General features: G+C 38.0%; 2 protein-coding genes across 4 annotated transcripts; one reads left to right on the forward strand and one right to left on the reverse strand.

The window, feature by feature from the left end:
- Positions 1-2,313: 2,313 nt before the first annotated feature.
- On the forward strand, positions 2,314-9,981 carry LOC133881450 (polyadenylate-binding protein 8-like). 2 transcript variants are annotated; one of them, XM_062320381.1, is made up of 9 exons: positions 2,314-2,937; positions 6,712-6,830; positions 6,943-7,599; positions 7,697-7,774; positions 7,862-7,951; positions 8,305-8,442; positions 8,628-8,801; positions 8,884-9,087; positions 9,510-9,981. In XM_062320381.1, the coding sequence occupies exons 1-9, from the start codon at positions 2,697-2,699 to the stop codon at positions 9,750-9,752; spliced, it is 1,944 nt and encodes a 647-aa protein (XP_062176365.1). In that variant the 5' UTR covers positions 2,314-2,696; the 3' UTR covers positions 9,753-9,981. The 2 variants fall into 2 exon arrangements, with proteins under 2 accessions (XP_062176365.1, XP_062176366.1); XM_062320382.1 differs by lacking the exon at positions 2,314-2,937 and adding an exon at positions 4,206-4,288.
- Positions 9,982-11,051: 1,070 nt separating this feature from the next.
- On the reverse strand, positions 11,052-17,638 carry LOC133881449 (probable E3 ubiquitin ligase SUD1). 2 transcript variants are annotated; one of them, XM_062320380.1, is made up of 9 exons: positions 17,232-17,638; positions 15,584-16,276; positions 14,054-14,821; positions 13,739-13,950; positions 13,258-13,623; positions 12,711-12,868; positions 12,452-12,615; positions 12,180-12,326; positions 11,052-11,771 (listed from the first exon to the last, which is right to left on the reverse strand). In XM_062320380.1, exons 1-9 carry the CDS (start codon positions 17,523-17,525, stop codon positions 11,253-11,255), a joined length of 3,321 nt encoding a protein of 1,106 aa, XP_062176364.1. In that variant the 5' UTR covers positions 17,526-17,638; the 3' UTR covers positions 11,052-11,252. The 2 variants fall into 2 exon arrangements, with proteins under 2 accessions (XP_062176364.1, XP_062176363.1); XM_062320379.1 differs by having other exon boundaries at positions 12,711-12,871.
- Positions 17,639-17,965: the final 327 nt, after the last annotated feature.

The raw sequence follows: 17,965 nt of genomic DNA on the forward strand, positions 1-17,965 counted from the left end.
TCTCCTCCCCATCACCCTGGAGCTTCTCTTCGAAGACTGCGTTAAACAACTGGAGAGGGAGACAAGAGAGAATATATATAATAATAATAATAATAATAATAATAATAATAATAAAGGCGGTTACCGGTTTTTAGGCGGTTTTAACGGTTTTGCGGTTAGCGGTTAATGGGCGGTTATTGCGGGCGGTTATTTTTCACTCCTAATGTTATGTTATGTGAAACCCATGTTGACAATTATTATAAAAATGGCAACAACTAACAAGTGTATAGAAAAGGATAACCCCCTTTTTTTCCTTTTTTTTTTTTTTTTTTTTTATCTCTTTCTCTTCTGTTGGAACAAATGGCTCATATTCTCTTGGACATAAAGAGTATATGAGACTACCAGTATAGTAACTAGTTGGCGGAACATTGTGACAAGGTATTTTGAGGTTTTTCATATATGTCTGTACAGTAGGGTTTTGTTATACATATGTTATAGTATAATCCTAAATTATTATTGAATATAATCGCACTCATGTAGGTATAGACATATTGCCGAACCACGTAAATTTGTATATTATTTTTCTTGCTCTTTTTTTATTATTATTTATATATATATGTTTGAATCAAGTAGTTAGAACTTATAAGGCACCTTCCATGTATTTTCACGAAGCCGTAAGGAATTTTTGTACGTGCCTTCCCCGCCACAGAATTTTAAGCCATCCAAAAAAACGTGTTTTGGAAAAGATGTGATTGGGGATGTCGTATCAGGCCATATATAAACATGTTTCATTGTTGACTCAATGCTTGGCCATATATTGTTGGGTTGAAGATCTAGATTTCAAGGGGAGCAGATATGCTATCAAATTTCAATTCACATTGATCATTGTTGGGCCAGAAAAGTATGATGATAGCTACATTTTATGATGTTGAAACCCTCCAAATCCATATTCAATCAACCCGAAACATCCGGAAAATCCATAGTGCTGATGAATTTATGAAGAATTATAATGTAGCAGTACAAAAAGCACAGACTAATGGAGAAGAAGACCGAAATACAGAAGTTCCATAGTTCAAAGGGTTTCACCTTGTGCGTGATAATAGTAAATTGGAATGATGTGATAGAGATCAGGATGAAACGTGTTGACATTGTATAGCTTTATTCATGATATTGTATGTGCCGAGAAAGTTACGACGTTTACCATATTAGCCCATACCTCTTAGAAACCAATGTCCTAAGGGGCCTAGATGCATGGTAAAAGGGCTGCAGACGCTCCCACAAGTCGGTTCAACAGTTTGATAAGAATTTCAAAATGATTAATATCATCATTGATGAAGGCAATGGTAATTATATTTTAATAATTAATGATAAAGGGCGAAGCTTTTGGTGCCCTCTTTGTAGCATCTGCAGGATCTCAAGCATCTATGAGCAAATAGGAAGAATCACGTTACCATTCAAGCACTCATACTCGAAGGGGGATTCTTTGATTATCAATCAGCCCATGCTGGTGGATGAATGGATCATTGCCCCGACAATCAACAATCAAAGGATATTTATTGTTTTTTTTTTTTCCCTTCAATTATTCTCTTCTTAGACATATCAAAAAGTTACCAAGAAAGAAAAAACTATCTTTTAAGTGCATTTTGTTTCTCCATGGGAAAATTGGCGAGAGTATTTATGGTAGACTCACTAAATTCTACTAGTTAAAATAGATAAAAAAATTATTTTTTTATTTATTCTGGTGATTTACTTTTTTAAAGCACCCAAACAGATTTACTATTTTAACTATTCACTATCACTATTCCATTTAAATAATATTTTTTCATATTTTTTTATTCTTTCTCTATTTAATTTTTTTCGAGTGTTTGTCTTTTTTTAACGGTAGTATTTTTGAATATTTGTCTTTTCCTTAACGGGGTTATGCTGATACTGATTTATATGAGAAAAAAAAAAGAAATGAGAGAAATGATAATTTTTATAATTTTTTAATGATTCTAAATTTTTTTTTGTTAAACTAGTGAGGTTACCGGAAGTAATTTTGGAATGTTTTCACCGTTATGCTCTAAAGTTACTTTATTTTATTTATTTTTTAAATTGCTTAAAAAATTTAAAAAATCCTTCCTTTTCACCCCAAAACTAACCAGGCAGTCCCCAAACCACCTTGTCTCAATGATTTTACCGTTACCAGTTATCAGTCCCCTACCCCACCTTGACCCCGTCATCTGGGCCCAACCACAGCTCCACACATCCAACGGCGCAGATCTTGTCCTTCCGTAATCCTAGGGTTCCCCGAAACCCACCCACCAGGCACCAGGTAACCCCCTCAGCCAAATTTCCCCTCTTTTGTCAGTGCAGTTTCAGCTGCCCTCTCAAAACCATCCCAACCCCTATCTCCACTGTCTCTCTCTCACACACGCTCTCCTTGCCCACGCGCCGCCTCCCCCGGCGGATCTCCGCCCGAACCTTCCCTCTCCTCCACTATCATCCAGAAAAAAACAAAAGCAAAGAGATTTTAGTCTCTCAGAGGTCTTTGTTGAACAGGTGGTGTGTGTTTAAGCGTTGCCTTTTAGGTTTATCTTCATTTCCGGCTTCGTTTGTTTCTATGTCTTCCTAGAGTTTTGGTTTTAATAATTCGAGGAGAGGGAAGAGAAAAAAAAAAAAAAAAATTGAAAACATTTGGAATAGAAGAAAAAAAAAAAAAGGAGCAAATTTTGGGTATGGCACAGGTTCAAGCACAGCCTCAAAATGCGATTCCGGGAGCGAACGGTGCCGGCGGGGCTAACCAGTTCGTGACGACGTCGCTTTACGTCGGAGATCTTGACCCGAGCGTGACCGATTCGCAGCTTTATGACCTGTTCAACCAGCTGGGTCAGGTGGTTTCGGTTAGGGTTTGCAGAGACTTGAGCACCCGGCGATCGCTCGGCTACGGCTACGTCAATTATAGCAACCCTCAAGACGGTTAGTAATTGCTTCAAATTTCCGATTTCTTATCAAAATTTATACTCGATGCTTATTTGTTTGGATTTTATTTGGTTCAGTACTGTTTAACTTGTGATAAAAAAAAAATAAAAATAAAAAATAAAAAAATTGCACGAATTGTTTGGAAACAATGTGATTTAGGAAATGGGTTTGGTTGTTTGCTGAATAGGACTTATATATGGAAGGTGGGTTTGCCATTTATAAGGCTGATTTGAAAGAAAATGGTACACATTGTAACCATTTCTTGTAGGCAGTTTGGCAAAGAGAGCTTTTTGGGTGTGGAAAGTCATTAAATTATATTAAGTAGTGACTAATTAAATGGACGAAGAAGGCAACTAATTGGTAGGTGTGAAGAGAGAAATACCATTTCTTCTCGAAGTAAAGCAACCCCTTTTTTTTTTCCTTCTTATTATAGAAGAAAATTTGTTTGATAAGCACAAGTATTCTGCTAACTTCCCTATTGAATTTGGTTAACTGAAGACCTAAGATGTTTTGCTTCCCTAACAGAAGTAAGACGCTAGGTTTTGAATTTTTTTTTTTTTTCAATAACTTATATTTTGTAATCTAGAACTTGTGGAGCCACGATGGTTTGTTTTGATAATTGATAATGGATTGATGTTGCTGGTTACTATAACTCCTTTGATACTGGAAGTTTGCATTTGTTTATTGCGTTGTAGGGGAAAAGAAAAACTTGTTCAATTTTCTCGTATAAAATTGTTTGGCAATCACTTGGGTTGTTTTTTTCTTTTTCTTCTGCTTTGCTTTGCTTCGTTCTATATAGATAATCAATATATTCTTATACTTGTTTCTGTGAATTAGACATTTAAAGTTGAGACCATCAATTCACGGTGGGATTCTCGAAATGGGAAGAATTACCCGAAAACCCTCGCATCTAATAAAAAATCTTTACTAGATGTACCTTGGAACGAGCAACACATAAATTTATAGTTACCGGTGGTCCTACATGCAGAATATACAACTCATTTAGGTCATTGGTTTTCAGAATGAGTTGGGTAAAAGAGCTTGGTTTTTGGTCAAAGACTCAAAATCCTGGAGAATCGAAACTAGTTGATCCTATCACCGTTGTGTACCTTGCATATGCTGATGGTTTGTTTTAATCAGGTGGAAGGAAAAAGAAAGAGAAGCAGCAATGTTAAAGTTTTATTTTTGTGTTTGAACCTTAATACCAGAGTTAATTATGATTATTCAAAGTCCTTGACGAATCTAAACTCAAGTGTTGTTAAAAGAATTAGGCAGACTTAAGCTCAAACACCTCATGGGAGCCTAGCCACGAAGCGCAAAGTGCAAGTGTGCACCTGGTTGAAGTAAAGTGAGTATTTTTGAAGTGCATATCATTTTTTTCCCTTCTGGTCTTCTAAATAGGCACAGTATCATGCCGGATTTGAATCCTCAATAACTACACTGCCATAATAACTTAATAGTTGAATAATGATAACTACAACATTAACTATAAAACTATTAAATATTCAGTATTACTAAACTGTTAAAGTACTAAACATGGAAAAAAAGAAGAATCAACGGTCTATTTTTGGGTGAAACAACGAGTAAACAGAATCAATAATCCATTGTAAATGGCATGCCCTTTTTGTTTTCATATATATTTATTTTAAGCATCATGTTGGTTTTGGTATGTTTTTCCCCATAAAGAAATTAAAATAATTCTTGCCTGGACAAGGGGAGGGGGAGGGCAGACGATTGATCCTAGAACTTTTGGTATCTTCTTCTAGACTTTATCCTACAGATAAGACATAGAATGGTAAACAAACTTGTATGTGTCTAATATAATGTCGGAATAGAGTTGGTATGACTAATCAACGGTAAATTTTAGTTGACATCATATCCAATGTTTATTTATTGAATACATATTTTTGAATAAAGATCAAAATGCATGTTTTTTAGTGTGTGGTGCGCTGCCAGAAAGTGTGCCTTCTGCACTTTAGGTTCATTCTGTTACATGCATTCCTTTTTAAGGGCAAGAAGCACTTTTCCTCTGGTTTTGTGCTTTGCACTTCAAGCGTGCCTTTCAACAACACTGCTCTACTCCTAATACCCATTATTAAATTTTCCTGATAATTCCCCCAAATTTTGAGTTAACCATGAAGGACCTACGGTATGATTAACAAATTAACTACCCAAGTTAATTCGGTTTTTTTTAATTTTTTGGAACTGATCTGTCCTTACTGTGCTCAAAAAATGATTCTTGATCTTTATCTCATGAATTGTGATTTATTGGCTAATAACATCTAATGCAAACGGCTTTTAAGTGGTGATAAATTTAAATTTCTTGAATTTATTTAATGTGCACCAAATTAACTGCTTTTGTTAAGAGTACTGAATTATATAAAGAATGCTGTATTAGAAGTATCTGACTCGGATCTTTCATAAATCACCAACTCTGGAGTGCAAACCTACTTGAAATTTCAACTTGAAGGAAATTCATTCTCAGTATGGTTTCTCACTCCTGAATTACTATACATATATCTGCTCAATTCAGCTCCAGAGTCTAAGTCATGGTGGAAATTTGGGCAGATAGCTACTCTGCTTCAGGCTGTGAAAATTAATCTATGACTAAATCCTCTTTATATAATGCTGTTGTTAAGAGCTCTAGTTACTAGGTGCTTAGAGAACCATCCATACTGCACAGGTTCCTAAAGTTTCTCCCGTATGTATGTGCTGTAGTATGTCTTAATTTCACTTATCGTATACTTGCATATCCAGTGACCCCCATCTGTTCATTTAATTATTACTTTTTTTTTTTCCAAAGAATCACATGCTTGGAATATGTTTTTTTGTGCTAGAGATTGTTTTTTTAGTGGCTAGACATAGAATATGTGCATAAAGCATGTCTTTGATAGATACCTATCAAAAAACTTGGCTTTGATAGATAAGAGTGAGATTGTGTAACTAGTGCCAATCCAAAATAAGCAGAAAATGCCTTTGTAGTTAGAGTTTTTCCAAAGAATAGCTTGTCTTATGCTACACACACTCCTATTCTCACACTCCTTAACGTGGCATCCAAAATTATCATTGGATTCAAAATCCAATAGTAATCCATCCAAGATTTATGGGATGTTTGGGTGCATTGTTTTTCAAAAACAAATTCTATTGGTATTCGCAATTTTTTTAAAAACAAATAAGATTTTATCCAACATTTTCTAATTTTGTCTCAGGAAGTCAAACCATCTAAACATTTTTTTCAACTTTATTTTGCCTCGGAATTCGCGCAGTAAATTACAGTTGAATATAGATTTCAAAAAATCAAACACTCAATCATGCCATAATGGTGATTTTGGATGTCACGTAAGTGAGTGTGGATTTAGGAGTGTGAGAGTGCAAGTGTGTGCATCATCTTTCTTATTGTCCTATAGTCTATTTCTTTTTCCTTTTTCTATCTTTTGGGTACACAAGAACAATGCAAGGTTGAGGCTTGGAATCATTGCTAATTCCATTCTACCTTGGTTGGTTTGAAATATAGACTTGAGGCCACCGATAAAGTTCTCCTAATACAAGCTGAGCTATGGTTTCTAGTAACGCACGTAATTTATATTATATTGCAATCGAGCTAAAAAAGTTAATGTCAGACAAGTGTGTTCCCTTGAATGTCTGTCCCGTGCGCATATTCTTGTTGACATTTAGAAATTTCTTCTTTTTTTTTTCCCTACCACCACCTGCATCACATTGGAACTGTCAATCTTTCTCTACTCTTACATAGTTAATATAAAATGGTTGCAGCTGCAAGGGCATTGGATGTACTGAACTTCACTCCTCTCAATGGAAGGCCTATTAGGATAATGTATTCTCATCGTGACCCTAGTATTCGCAAAAGTGGGGCTGGAAACATATTTATTAAGGTATCCAGGCCCTTTTTTAAAAAAATAATAATAAATTTTTTTTTGGGTCCCTGGCAATCTCATATAACTATTTCTTGCTGACACTAACCTCCTTTTGCTTTAAACTTGCCAGAATTTGGATAAGGCAATTGACCACAAAGCATTACATGAAACATTTTCAGCGTTTGGGAACATCCTTTCTTGCAAGGTAGCTACAGATCCCTATGGCCAGTCAAAAGGCTATGGATTTGTGCAATATGACCTTGAGGAAGCTGCCCAAACAGCTATAGAGAAGTTGAATGGTATGCTATTGAATGATAAGCAAGTTTTTGTTGGACCCTTCCTTCGCAAGCAGGAAAGAGAAATTGCTCTTGACAAGTCAAAGTTCAACAATGTTTTTGTGAAGAACCTCTCTGAATCTACAACTGAAGAAGATTTGAAGAATTTTTTTGGAGAATTTGGAAGTCTCACCAGTGTTGCGGTGATGAGGGATGTAGATGGGAAATCAAAGTGCTTTGGTTTCGTCAACTTTGAGAGTGCAGATGATGCTGCAAGGTCTGTTGAGGCTCTTAATGGGAAGAAAATTGATGATAGGGAGTGGTTCGTTGGGAAAGCACAGAAGAAGTCTGAAAGGGAAATTGAATTGAAACATCGATTTGAACAGAGTATGAAAGAGGCAGCAGACAAATATCAAGGGGCAAACTTGTATGTTAAAAATTTAGATGATAGCATAGGCGACGAAAAACTTAAGGAGCTTTTCACTCCATTTGGTTCCATTACCTCTTGCAAGGTGTGCACATCTATTTTTGAAAAATAAAGCACCTATTTTTTCCTGTATAACTATTGGTGAGGCTGTGTAAACTTCATTCTTCTTGATGTGTGGACAGGTTATGCGAGACCCTAATGGAGTAAGTAGGGGATCGGGGTTTGTTGCATTCTCTACTCCTGAAGAGGCATCTAGAGCTGTACGTTGATATGTTTGTGTATGTTTCTAATCGTAACGTTTCTGGTCTTTCTAATTCATAAAAATATTGTTTTTCATTGATTGTTAGATCTTGGAGATGAATGGCAAAATGGTTGTGAGCAAACCTCTGTATGTTGCACTTGCACAACGTAAAGAAGATCGAAGAGCTAGGTTGCAGGTATGCTTTGATTTTGTTTTGAACCTTCCACGAATTGTAGTGCAACAGAAGTCTTGTTTGGATGAGCAGTCGAAAATAACGATGTTTTTATGCAATCAATCTGTTGCCATTTCTATAGGATCTCAGGTTGTTTTGTCCCTGAAGGGTTCTGACTTAGATGAGAGAATGAGATGCACTAGATAATTTTTCCCCCTTTTCATGTGTCATTTTCGGTTGAGCTATTTTATGTTTTATTTCTCTCTTTATGCTTTTAGAGCTGCTGTTTGTTCATGAGCTTGTTCCTAGTCTTGATATTTGTTATTTTGGGACTATAATGTGTTTGTGTGGTTAATGGATTACTACTGCTTATACAGGCTCAATTTTCTCAAATGCGACCAGTTGCAATGACATCTTCAGTTGCTCCTCGTATGCCAATGTACCCCCCTGGTGGTCCAGGCCTTGGACAACAAATATTCTATGGCCAAGCTCCACCTGCTATCATTCCTTCCCAGGTAACTCTATTCCTGATTTGTTTCTTACGGTATTTTTGTTTGTGGTGTGGTTTTCCTTGTTGGACATCTGTGTAGTTGCACTGCTCTGATTATTTAGTCTCTGTGCTTATGTCATTTGGCTACAAATTTATAATGATATTCAATACCTGCTTCTTTCTTACCTTTCATTTATACTCTTTTGTCAGCCTGGATTTGGTTATCAGCAGCAACTTGTTCCTGGTATGAGGCCTGGTGGGGCTCCAATGGCGAATTTCTTTGTGCCAATGGTTCAGCAGGGACAGCAAGGGCAGCGTCCTGGTGGCAGGCGTGCAGGGGCTGTGCAGCAACCCCAGCAGCCAGTTCCACTGATGCAGCAGCAGGTTGGTGGTATTCTTTTCTCCTCTATGATCTCTATCTATTAAGATCTGTAACAACTTTTATGATGGACTGTTTTAACAACAGATGCTTCCAAGGGGGCGTGTCTACCGTTACCCTCCTGGGCGTAGCCTTCCCGATGTTCCCATGCCTGGTGTCGCTGGAGGCATGTTTTCTGTTCCATATGACATGGGCGGTATGCCGCCACGTGAAGCATCATTCTCTCAGCCAATTCCGATAGGGGCTTTGGCTACTGCACTTGCAAATTCTCCTCCGGAGCAACAGAGAACGGTAAGAATTGGCCTTGCTTTTTCTTATTGCTTCGGCAGAGAGGATGGCTGATTCTCATCAGATTATTATGTACATCTGTGCCAATTGAGATAAAAAGTAATACTATTACTAACTTGAATTTGCAAAAGTTGGTATAAGTTTCTTTGTTTGAAAGTGCTTTACATTTATTACCCATGAGGCTATCTTGGGGAAGAACAAGATGGCCACCATTTATGGGATAAGAGGTTATTTTCTTGCAAAATAGTTGTGTCTGCATGCTTCCAGGTAGAGATAACTACAATAATTTTTTAAATGCTGTTAGAGTTGGTGGCCATTCCTGGACAACACAGTCCTAATGTCTGATCTTAATAGTCAATAGCTTTTATAGTGCAGCTATGATTATGTTGATTACTGATTTTCATTTCATGGGTGAAAATCTGTAGATGCTGGGTGAGAATCTTTACCCACTAGTGGAACAGCTGGAGCCTGAAAATGCGGCCAAGGTAACAGGCATGCTTCTGGAGATGGATCAGACTGAGGTGCTGCATTTGCTCGAATCACCGGAGGCTCTGAAAGCGAAGGTGGCTGAGGCTATGGAGGTTCTGAGGAATGTTCAGCAGCAGCAGGCTGGCAGTGCAGCAGATCAACTAGCCTCATTGTCACTGAATGACAACCTCGTTCCCTAAGAAGATTGAATGCGTGGTTTATACCTTTTTAAAATGGTTTGAAACTGTTTAGGCGTGTGGCTTTGATTCAGTTAAAAGTGAGTGCCTCGTGTACGATAGGCTGGTTTTGTTTTGTACTGTTTGAGTTATTTTTCATAATTTTGAAGATTGTGACATCCATGCTATACGGTTTTTACTTGGAATGATGGTGAATAATATGTTGGATTGGATATTGTCCAACTTCTCTCTCTCTCTCTCTCTCTCTCTGTGTTGTGGTGACGCGGCTCAAATTACATGTTGATATACATGTTAGCAAAATCATGATCCTGAACTCCTAGCTAGTAATTCGTGTAAGAAAAATATTATATATTACATTTTTATTTCACAATAATTATATCTGTATTATGCGATAGTTTTAACCAATTGTTGGATTTTTATTTTTTATTTTAACAAAGACTAATTCAATAATTAATTAAAACTGTCATGTTAATATTGTGAAGTAAATGTTAAAAAAAAAAAAAAAAATCTAATTTCTAGCATTGCTCTTGTTCTTCATGTAATGTGGACCATGTGGTTAACCCACTTGGGACACACCCTTAGGAGCAGGAGCAGCCGTACTAACTTACCCGAATGCCAACCATATGAACCTTGTTTGTTAAAGATCATAACAGAACACAGTAATGCTCTTTACTGTTCACATTTTTTCTTTTCTACTTTTTCACATTTTCTAATACCAATCAACATCAAAACATTTCCACTTTTTTCACTTTTTATATCACATCAATAATTTTTTATTACTATTCAAATAAAAAAATTCACTACAATATAAGTTTTTTTTTACTTTTCTATATAAATTCTTTTTACTTTATATCACATCATTACTTTTTACTCATTTTAAAATTAACAACTCACTACTCCGTACAATTCTGTTATGTAATGTCACTTGGCAAACAATGTTTGCAGACAACACTGTAGAAAACCAAACCCAACAACATGTCTCAAGAATTGTAAAAAGGAAGAAGTAGAGGGGGCTCTTCAGGGGGAAGAAATCATCGGCCAATATATACCCAGATCTCACAGTAACCGAGTCTTTAAGAAGAATCTGTTCTAGTCCTGCTACTTGAAACTTGAAAGCCATTTGCACTAGGTTAACAAATACGCTTTCAAGTTCCTAACAAGTTAATTGGAATTTTGGAATCTAAAGCCCCCCCCCCCCCCCCCCCAACACCCAATCAATTCTCTCTCTCCCCCTCATGCACACACATGGGAAGAATCATGCATGTGTGTCCAAACAAATACATATACATCTAGAGAGAGCGATTTTATGAACAAACGACATTTTATCTGTTTTCTTCTAGTAACTAATTTAACAAGTACAATATGCACAAACTGAAAAATAACCCTAAACTTGACAGTGCATTCTGAGCACCCCCAACAAAGGTGTATAAGGTCCTGTGTACTTAGTGGTGTACAACATTCAATGCTTCAATAACAGCCTCAACAATGCCAAAACTACTTGCCTCATATGTTAAGCATAGCTTCATGTTGGTTAGTATGCCTCAGCCGCAACCCCACATCGACTTCTCGGTCATGTAGAATTAAACCATTGCCGAGCAGATTAGAATTTTGCACTTCAGAGGACGTCTCCACCTCATTGTGCTTCTCTTCAATGTCTTCCCCAAAGTTATGAAGCCTACGGCCAATCAGATAGCGATCATCGCGTATGGAATTGTGAAGGTTGGTAAACCAGACATGGAATCTATTGGCACAGAAGCACAACAGGCTGAAGCAGAGGCATCCCACCCAGGCAAAACGATAGACTGCTGAGTTTACTTTTAATGGGTACCCAAGGACAGGGAACAACCCTCTGGCTAAAACATAAGGCACACATAAGGCTGTCAACAGCTTCATTATGATCGGGAACACAATCTCACGTAGCACCCAAAGACCTTGCAGCCTAGAGAAACCATCCTCTCTCACCCTCTCAAATTTTACCCGCCAAGTTTCATCCACCAGTGGCATCATATGATCCAACATAACCTGTTCATGAACAATAACAAACACCAAGAGAAAAATACGAAGTCAACTTTTAATTAAGCAACCTTCTCCTAGTCCAGCCATTCAAATTATAACTGCAACCTCCTACTCCATCCTAGAAACAAACTCCTATAAAATATGTAAAGAAAAATTTAAACGTTAATATGTTCCTCATCTACGTATATAGTGGACTGCAATGCCTTCCAATAAGTCTTCACAATTGTAACCCCTAGTATACTTCATTCTAGCAATCCAATAAATAGTTACATTGGGCTGACAACTGCAACAGTCGCAGCATATACATAAAGGGGTGGAAGAAATTGCAATAGAAGCCATGACAATCGAACAATTTACTTGTCTATTTATTTTGATGATAGCAAGTTGAAACACACAAACTGATATAACACTCACCAGTCTAGTCCAGATCTTAAGAAAGATGAGGCCCAATGCCCAGTCCTGATACAGGAGGAAAACTGGGCTTTCATCCACAGGCACCCGCATTGGCACAATCACCAAAAGCTCAAATAGTAACCCAATCAACACTGGGATGACAAAAATCTGGAAAACAAGAATATTCAAAAGTTCAAATCCTTTTGAAAACCTGACATAGATGACAAGCAATAACCAGGTCCAACAAAAACAAAACCTGAATTTTGTGAGAAAATAACCAGGATGGTTCTTACCCATATTGACAGGAGTGCAGAACTCTTAATAACAATGGCACACCACTTCCAGATTTGGTTCAACAAAACCGTAGCTCTCTTTGTTCTAATATGCTCAATGGAATATCTAGCACCAGCTACAGCAGTCCAAATTACATAGCTTCCAACGATAAAAGCATATAGATCTAAGGAGAGAAATAGAATGACAACAAATTAACCTTCTCATCCCATAAGCATGAAGAACAAATATTAGAAAACAAATTCAGTCAGGCCATTATACCATTACACTTGATGCCATGAGTCATTGGGAGAAGCGGAATTGTATTGAATATTGCCCTTCCAAGTGAAATTGGAACAACTATCAAGGTGGAGTTGAAGATAAGTAGAGTCATCCAAGCCACCACCAACAACAGGACAATGCGAAGTACAAAGCCATACCTGCTAAAAGACAATTTGAGCAAATGTTAGATTGTAGCCAGAGAATTCTAGAAGCAAAAACAAAAAATACATAAATAAATAAATAAAACACAATAACAACCAGTTGACATGCGAAGTAGAAGATAAAAAGTCCGGGAGAAAACTCCATCTATGTGTGATATAAAATCATAAATTAAAGACAGATTCACTCAACCCATAAATTTATGGAATCAAGGGAGAATGGGCGAACCATAGCAGTCGGTTCAGGAATTAAGGTATAAACTTGTAAGGAAGAAGTATTACTAAATAAAAACAATTTCATGACTAAGATTATGCAACAGATCGTTCACCCAGTGGCGTAATTAAGACCAACTTACGATATTAAAATAGTGATGCATCCAAAAACTTACTCTGAATCAGATTGCTCATCACCATCGTACTCCTCTGAAACATTTGAGTTCTCTGATGCAAGAATGCCTCTATTTGGGTCATCAGCACCTGCAAGTGCCACCAGGGCCCGATCCTGTCCAACTAGTTGTACTGCCTGTAGTCTATCTTGCCTTCCTGGGTCCCCATTTCCGTTTTCCTGACCACCATTGTCTTCAGGTCTGGGCAATAAGAAATCTGTTAAACCAAGTGCCCAGCCAACTACTGTAAACCAATATCTGAGAAGGGCTTTAATTGTTGTCCGCAATTTAAAATGCTCAATGGCAAATGGAATACAAATTTGAAAGAGAAGCATGTCAGCTGGAATTTCAGTAAATGGGTCAGACACCCTGCAATAAAAACATAAGCATCCACAAGTTAGCACACAGCGGTGACATATCAACATGGAAATGGCATAAATTGATTATTAAAACAGGTGCCACAAAATCTTTAAGACCAACTTACGATATATCAAGTGGAAAAATGGAGGGAGCCATCCGCATAGCAAGTTTAACTGGTAAGAACACCAGCATCACAATCAAACTCCCATAAACAGCAACCGATAACAGAACCCTTCGGGCATGCTTGTGCACAGGGTCATCAATCAAATCGCGGAATGGATTGTAGTTTGGATCAGCAGGATCTCGAAGAAAGTACAATACTCCATTACGCAAAACCTGACAATAGCAAGCATAGAAAAATTATCAGATCAATAACATGAAAGGATAAGTGGTTCGAAACAAATTGTGCCAATACTATATAATGGCAAAGAAGAAATACCCCTCTAAGAAGGCTGACGAAAATACTTATTTGTAGCATGTAGACAATTCCTACAACCCAATGAACCAATGAGCTGGCTAAAGGAGAAGCTGAGAAGAATTGAACTCTTTGAGTCATTGACTTCCCAAACATCCTTATAGTACAGACATCTAGCCACCATCCACACATCAGAGGAAACACCCCGAGTTCAATAACAAGAAGGAAAGCAACCTTTATCATAGTCATCAAATGCCTCATTGCTCCCAAAAACTGCCTGAAGAGAGATGGAATTGCCTCTGCTATAGAAGCAATACCATAGAACCTCCCCATAGTCAAAGGCTCACCCTTAGTGTACCGAATCAAGGCAACAATGCCAAGGTAGAAGAAAACTAGAGAAAAAATAAACATATATCCGATGGCGAGAGTTGTAACATCAGAAAGCCGTGATGTTCCAATAGCTGCTCCTTTCAAGAGATCTGCCGAAAGTGGTGAACTAATGTTGTTTGAGGCTTCATTTAGACCACTAAAGTTACCCTTCAACATTTCCGTGACCTGGCCAAGCAGACCATTTTCTTGGCTTTCAGATGACAAATTTGTAACCGCAGTCAATGCACTCTTCAATGTAATATTTGCTAAGGAGAGTGCCGTGTCTGTAAGTGGCATGACCGTTGACAAAACTGGACCACTAGCAGCGTAGAAAAGCCAAGATGCATAATAGAGTATAATCCGACCCAATGAGAAAGGCACAAAGATCACAACGCCAAGGAATATCATATTGCTTGCCAGAACCTGCAGAAGCATAAGACCACTTGATAAACCAATCAAAACTGGAGCAAAACTTGACAACTTCAGTTTCCACCCCCACAACACCCCCACCCCCACCCCCCAAAACCCCCCTCTTTTTCAATGGAAAGAACACAGTAAGTTAGAACACATAATTTGCAGCATTATTATGTCAGACAGCAGCAAGGATGAGAGAATTTCATCAGAAACTTTTTTTGGGAGGGGATGGTGGGACAGTGTAGAGGATTTGTGAGGGAGATGGAGAACATATACAGGCTTGGTCCAGAAAATGGCTTATACTTCAACTAAATATAAGCCTCTTCAAGTATAATTTCCAGTTGATCATGACACCTTTTGCCTCTGACTAACAATTTTTAGTAGCACCAGGAACAAGAAAAAGTAGAGTACATTTTTTGGCAAAAACATTTGTCGCCGAAATAGAGCCTGAGTTCAAATATCTAAGAACATACTCAGAAATCAATGTAAGATTAAGACAACTCGTAAATAGAGCAGCTTAATTCATGCCTAATTCTTAAAAGAAAAAAAAAATTATACAGCAAAATTAAAGTTGTAAGTCATACGAACCAACAAAAATGTCAGACATCCTTTAACATACTTGCGAGCACATAAAATTCTCTCACAAAATTATGTCAAAAAGTAGGGGAGCTGCAAAAGCATGATTGATTGGTAAACCTAATGGTAGAATAGGTATTACAATAAGAATTGATTAGAACAATAATAAAAACAGAAGAGAAAGAATAAACTTACAGTGAATGCATTTTCAACCAAATGAAAGACAGGGCCCTGCATGCCAACAAGCTCATCAAAAGGCACATCCTCGGCACCATCAGCATCATCCAAACCATCAAATATCTGTTCAACATGAGCTTCAAGGCGAGCTGCCTGCATCTCCCACCGAGCAGCAACATTTTCTGCATTCCTCCTGATCATTTGACCAGCTCCGGCAATTCCCTGTGCTCCACCTACATCTTCACCATTTCCATCACCCACATTATTCCTATTAGCTTGTCCAGGAGGTCTTCTGGCAGCACGGGCACCATTTCTGTCTCCTTCATCTTCTCTCTCGGCATCCTGACCTCCAAGCTCCCTTAAATGCCTGAAGTAATCTCTCAAAGAAGTGGCACCGAGAAAAATAAACACTATGCTAGCAGAAAGTAGAAACCCATGTAGACAATCAGTAAGGATAACTGTAGTGGATAAATGACTTAGGAATAATCTCTGGGCTTCACCAAAACTCCTCACGAAAGCCAACCGCCATATCCAGAATGTAATGAAAGGTATAATGAGGAGCCAGACAGAAAGGACAAACCCCAGGCGCAAAAAGAATTGCAGAACATGGCAAGCTTTCATTCCCATCCCAACCAGAAACTCCTGAAAAGGAAGCCTTGCCGGGGCATTCTCAGCATAAACAGGGGAGAAGGAAAACGCATGTTTGCAGACCTGTAACACATGAATAATCAAAACATTAACAAATCTCCAAACAGAGAGTAGAAAATCATGTTAACCATTTGGGCGGGGGGGTTAAAAACAATACTTCATGGTGATAATGCAAGCCAACATACAAAACCTACGCAAACGCATAATGAGAAACCAAAACACCATTCTACCTCACCTTGTAAGACAGCAAGCAGTTTTTGATATCCACATGCTTAATATTTTCCTTATGGTTACTTATGAAAAGAAAATATTTTCCTTATGACATTGTTAGAGTTATCATCTTCATGATAAAACTAAAACCACATGCCATTATACGTATTAAAGACTAGCAAAACAACTATCTCATAGTTCCTAAAACAGCAAAAAAAAAAATTATGGGTTCAAAGATAATTAAGTCTTTTATTCCCTTTATAACGTTCAACGATCCATGAGTAGGAAAAACAAGATTCCAATCATTTCAAAAATATTGGTAAACTACATTACTCCACAATTGCTTGCTATACGCTTATATCTATCTTAGACTCTGGTCAAAACAAAAAGGTATTACAAAGACACTTCAGCTCTGCTTAATTCCCAAAACGAATAAGAGAACAGAGACAACCGAACTCTCGAAATTGACTCTCTATCTTCATCATTTTCCTTTCCCTTTTTAATTAGCCTCAATTTGTTCCTCTATCAAGACAAAAAGCGGTGATTCATAGCTCTGCAAAGCCTCTCCCAGCTTAATTTTTTCAGCCAAGTCACACCGAATCTTCACACAAACTAAAATCATCATCTACGAAACCTACACCCTATCGCTCCATAAGAAGCCTAAATCACAAAATTAACATATTAATCAAATATTAAAAATAAAAACAAAACAAAACAAACCCTAAAACCACCAATATTAACCAAATTTGAACAAAAATAACCAAAAAATTAACGAATTTCAAATCGATCAGAGAGAGAGAGAGAGAACCTCGCACTGACGAGCGTTACTGTGATTGAGCCACTGCAAAAGGCAATCCTGATGCACGTACTTGATGCTCCCGCTACACGCGCACGGGTACCGGAGCGGGTTCTCCCTGTCTCCCGGGTTCCGACAGATCCGGCACACGTCCTCCTCCTCCTCCTCCTCCTCTTCGTCCTCATACTTCGCCGCCGCTTCTCGCTCCTTCACACGTCGAGGCGACGACGACGCATAGGAAGACGACGAAGCCGACGATGACGACGACACCGCTTTGACGGTATCACCGTCGGGTGCGATCTCCATCTAGACGGGTCCGGGCCGGCGAGTCGAGTTGACTCAGTGAGTTCAGAAAGTGTCCGAGTCGGTTTCGGCTATTCGATTCTTGGTTTGGTGCTTCGATAGCAGTGAAGGAGACTGGGGGATTGGAAAGGTGGGGGTTTTATTTGTATTCCGAGTTTACCCCTGGTGGTTTGGTATTCTTTGACGGTTGTGTCCCGGTGGATTTGGGTTTATTACGGGGATATCGATTACTCGGCCACGAAGTATCTGATGACGTGGCTGAACGTATTGAAACGCACGTTTTTGTGAGGGATCACGATACTTTTTTTTTGTGAGGGATCACGATACTTGGGTGAAGTTATTGTATTTAATAGTAAATGTAATATTATTTTATTTAAAATTTTAAATATCAAAACAATATATACACCGTTAAATCTATAAAATTTAATCTAGATCCTATTATC

Source organism: Alnus glutinosa, chromosome 11 (assembly GCF_958979055.1).
Source record: "Alnus glutinosa chromosome 11, dhAlnGlut1.1, whole genome shotgun sequence".
In the NCBI taxonomy this organism is placed as follows: Eukaryota; Viridiplantae; Streptophyta; class Magnoliopsida; order Fagales; family Betulaceae; genus Alnus; species Alnus glutinosa.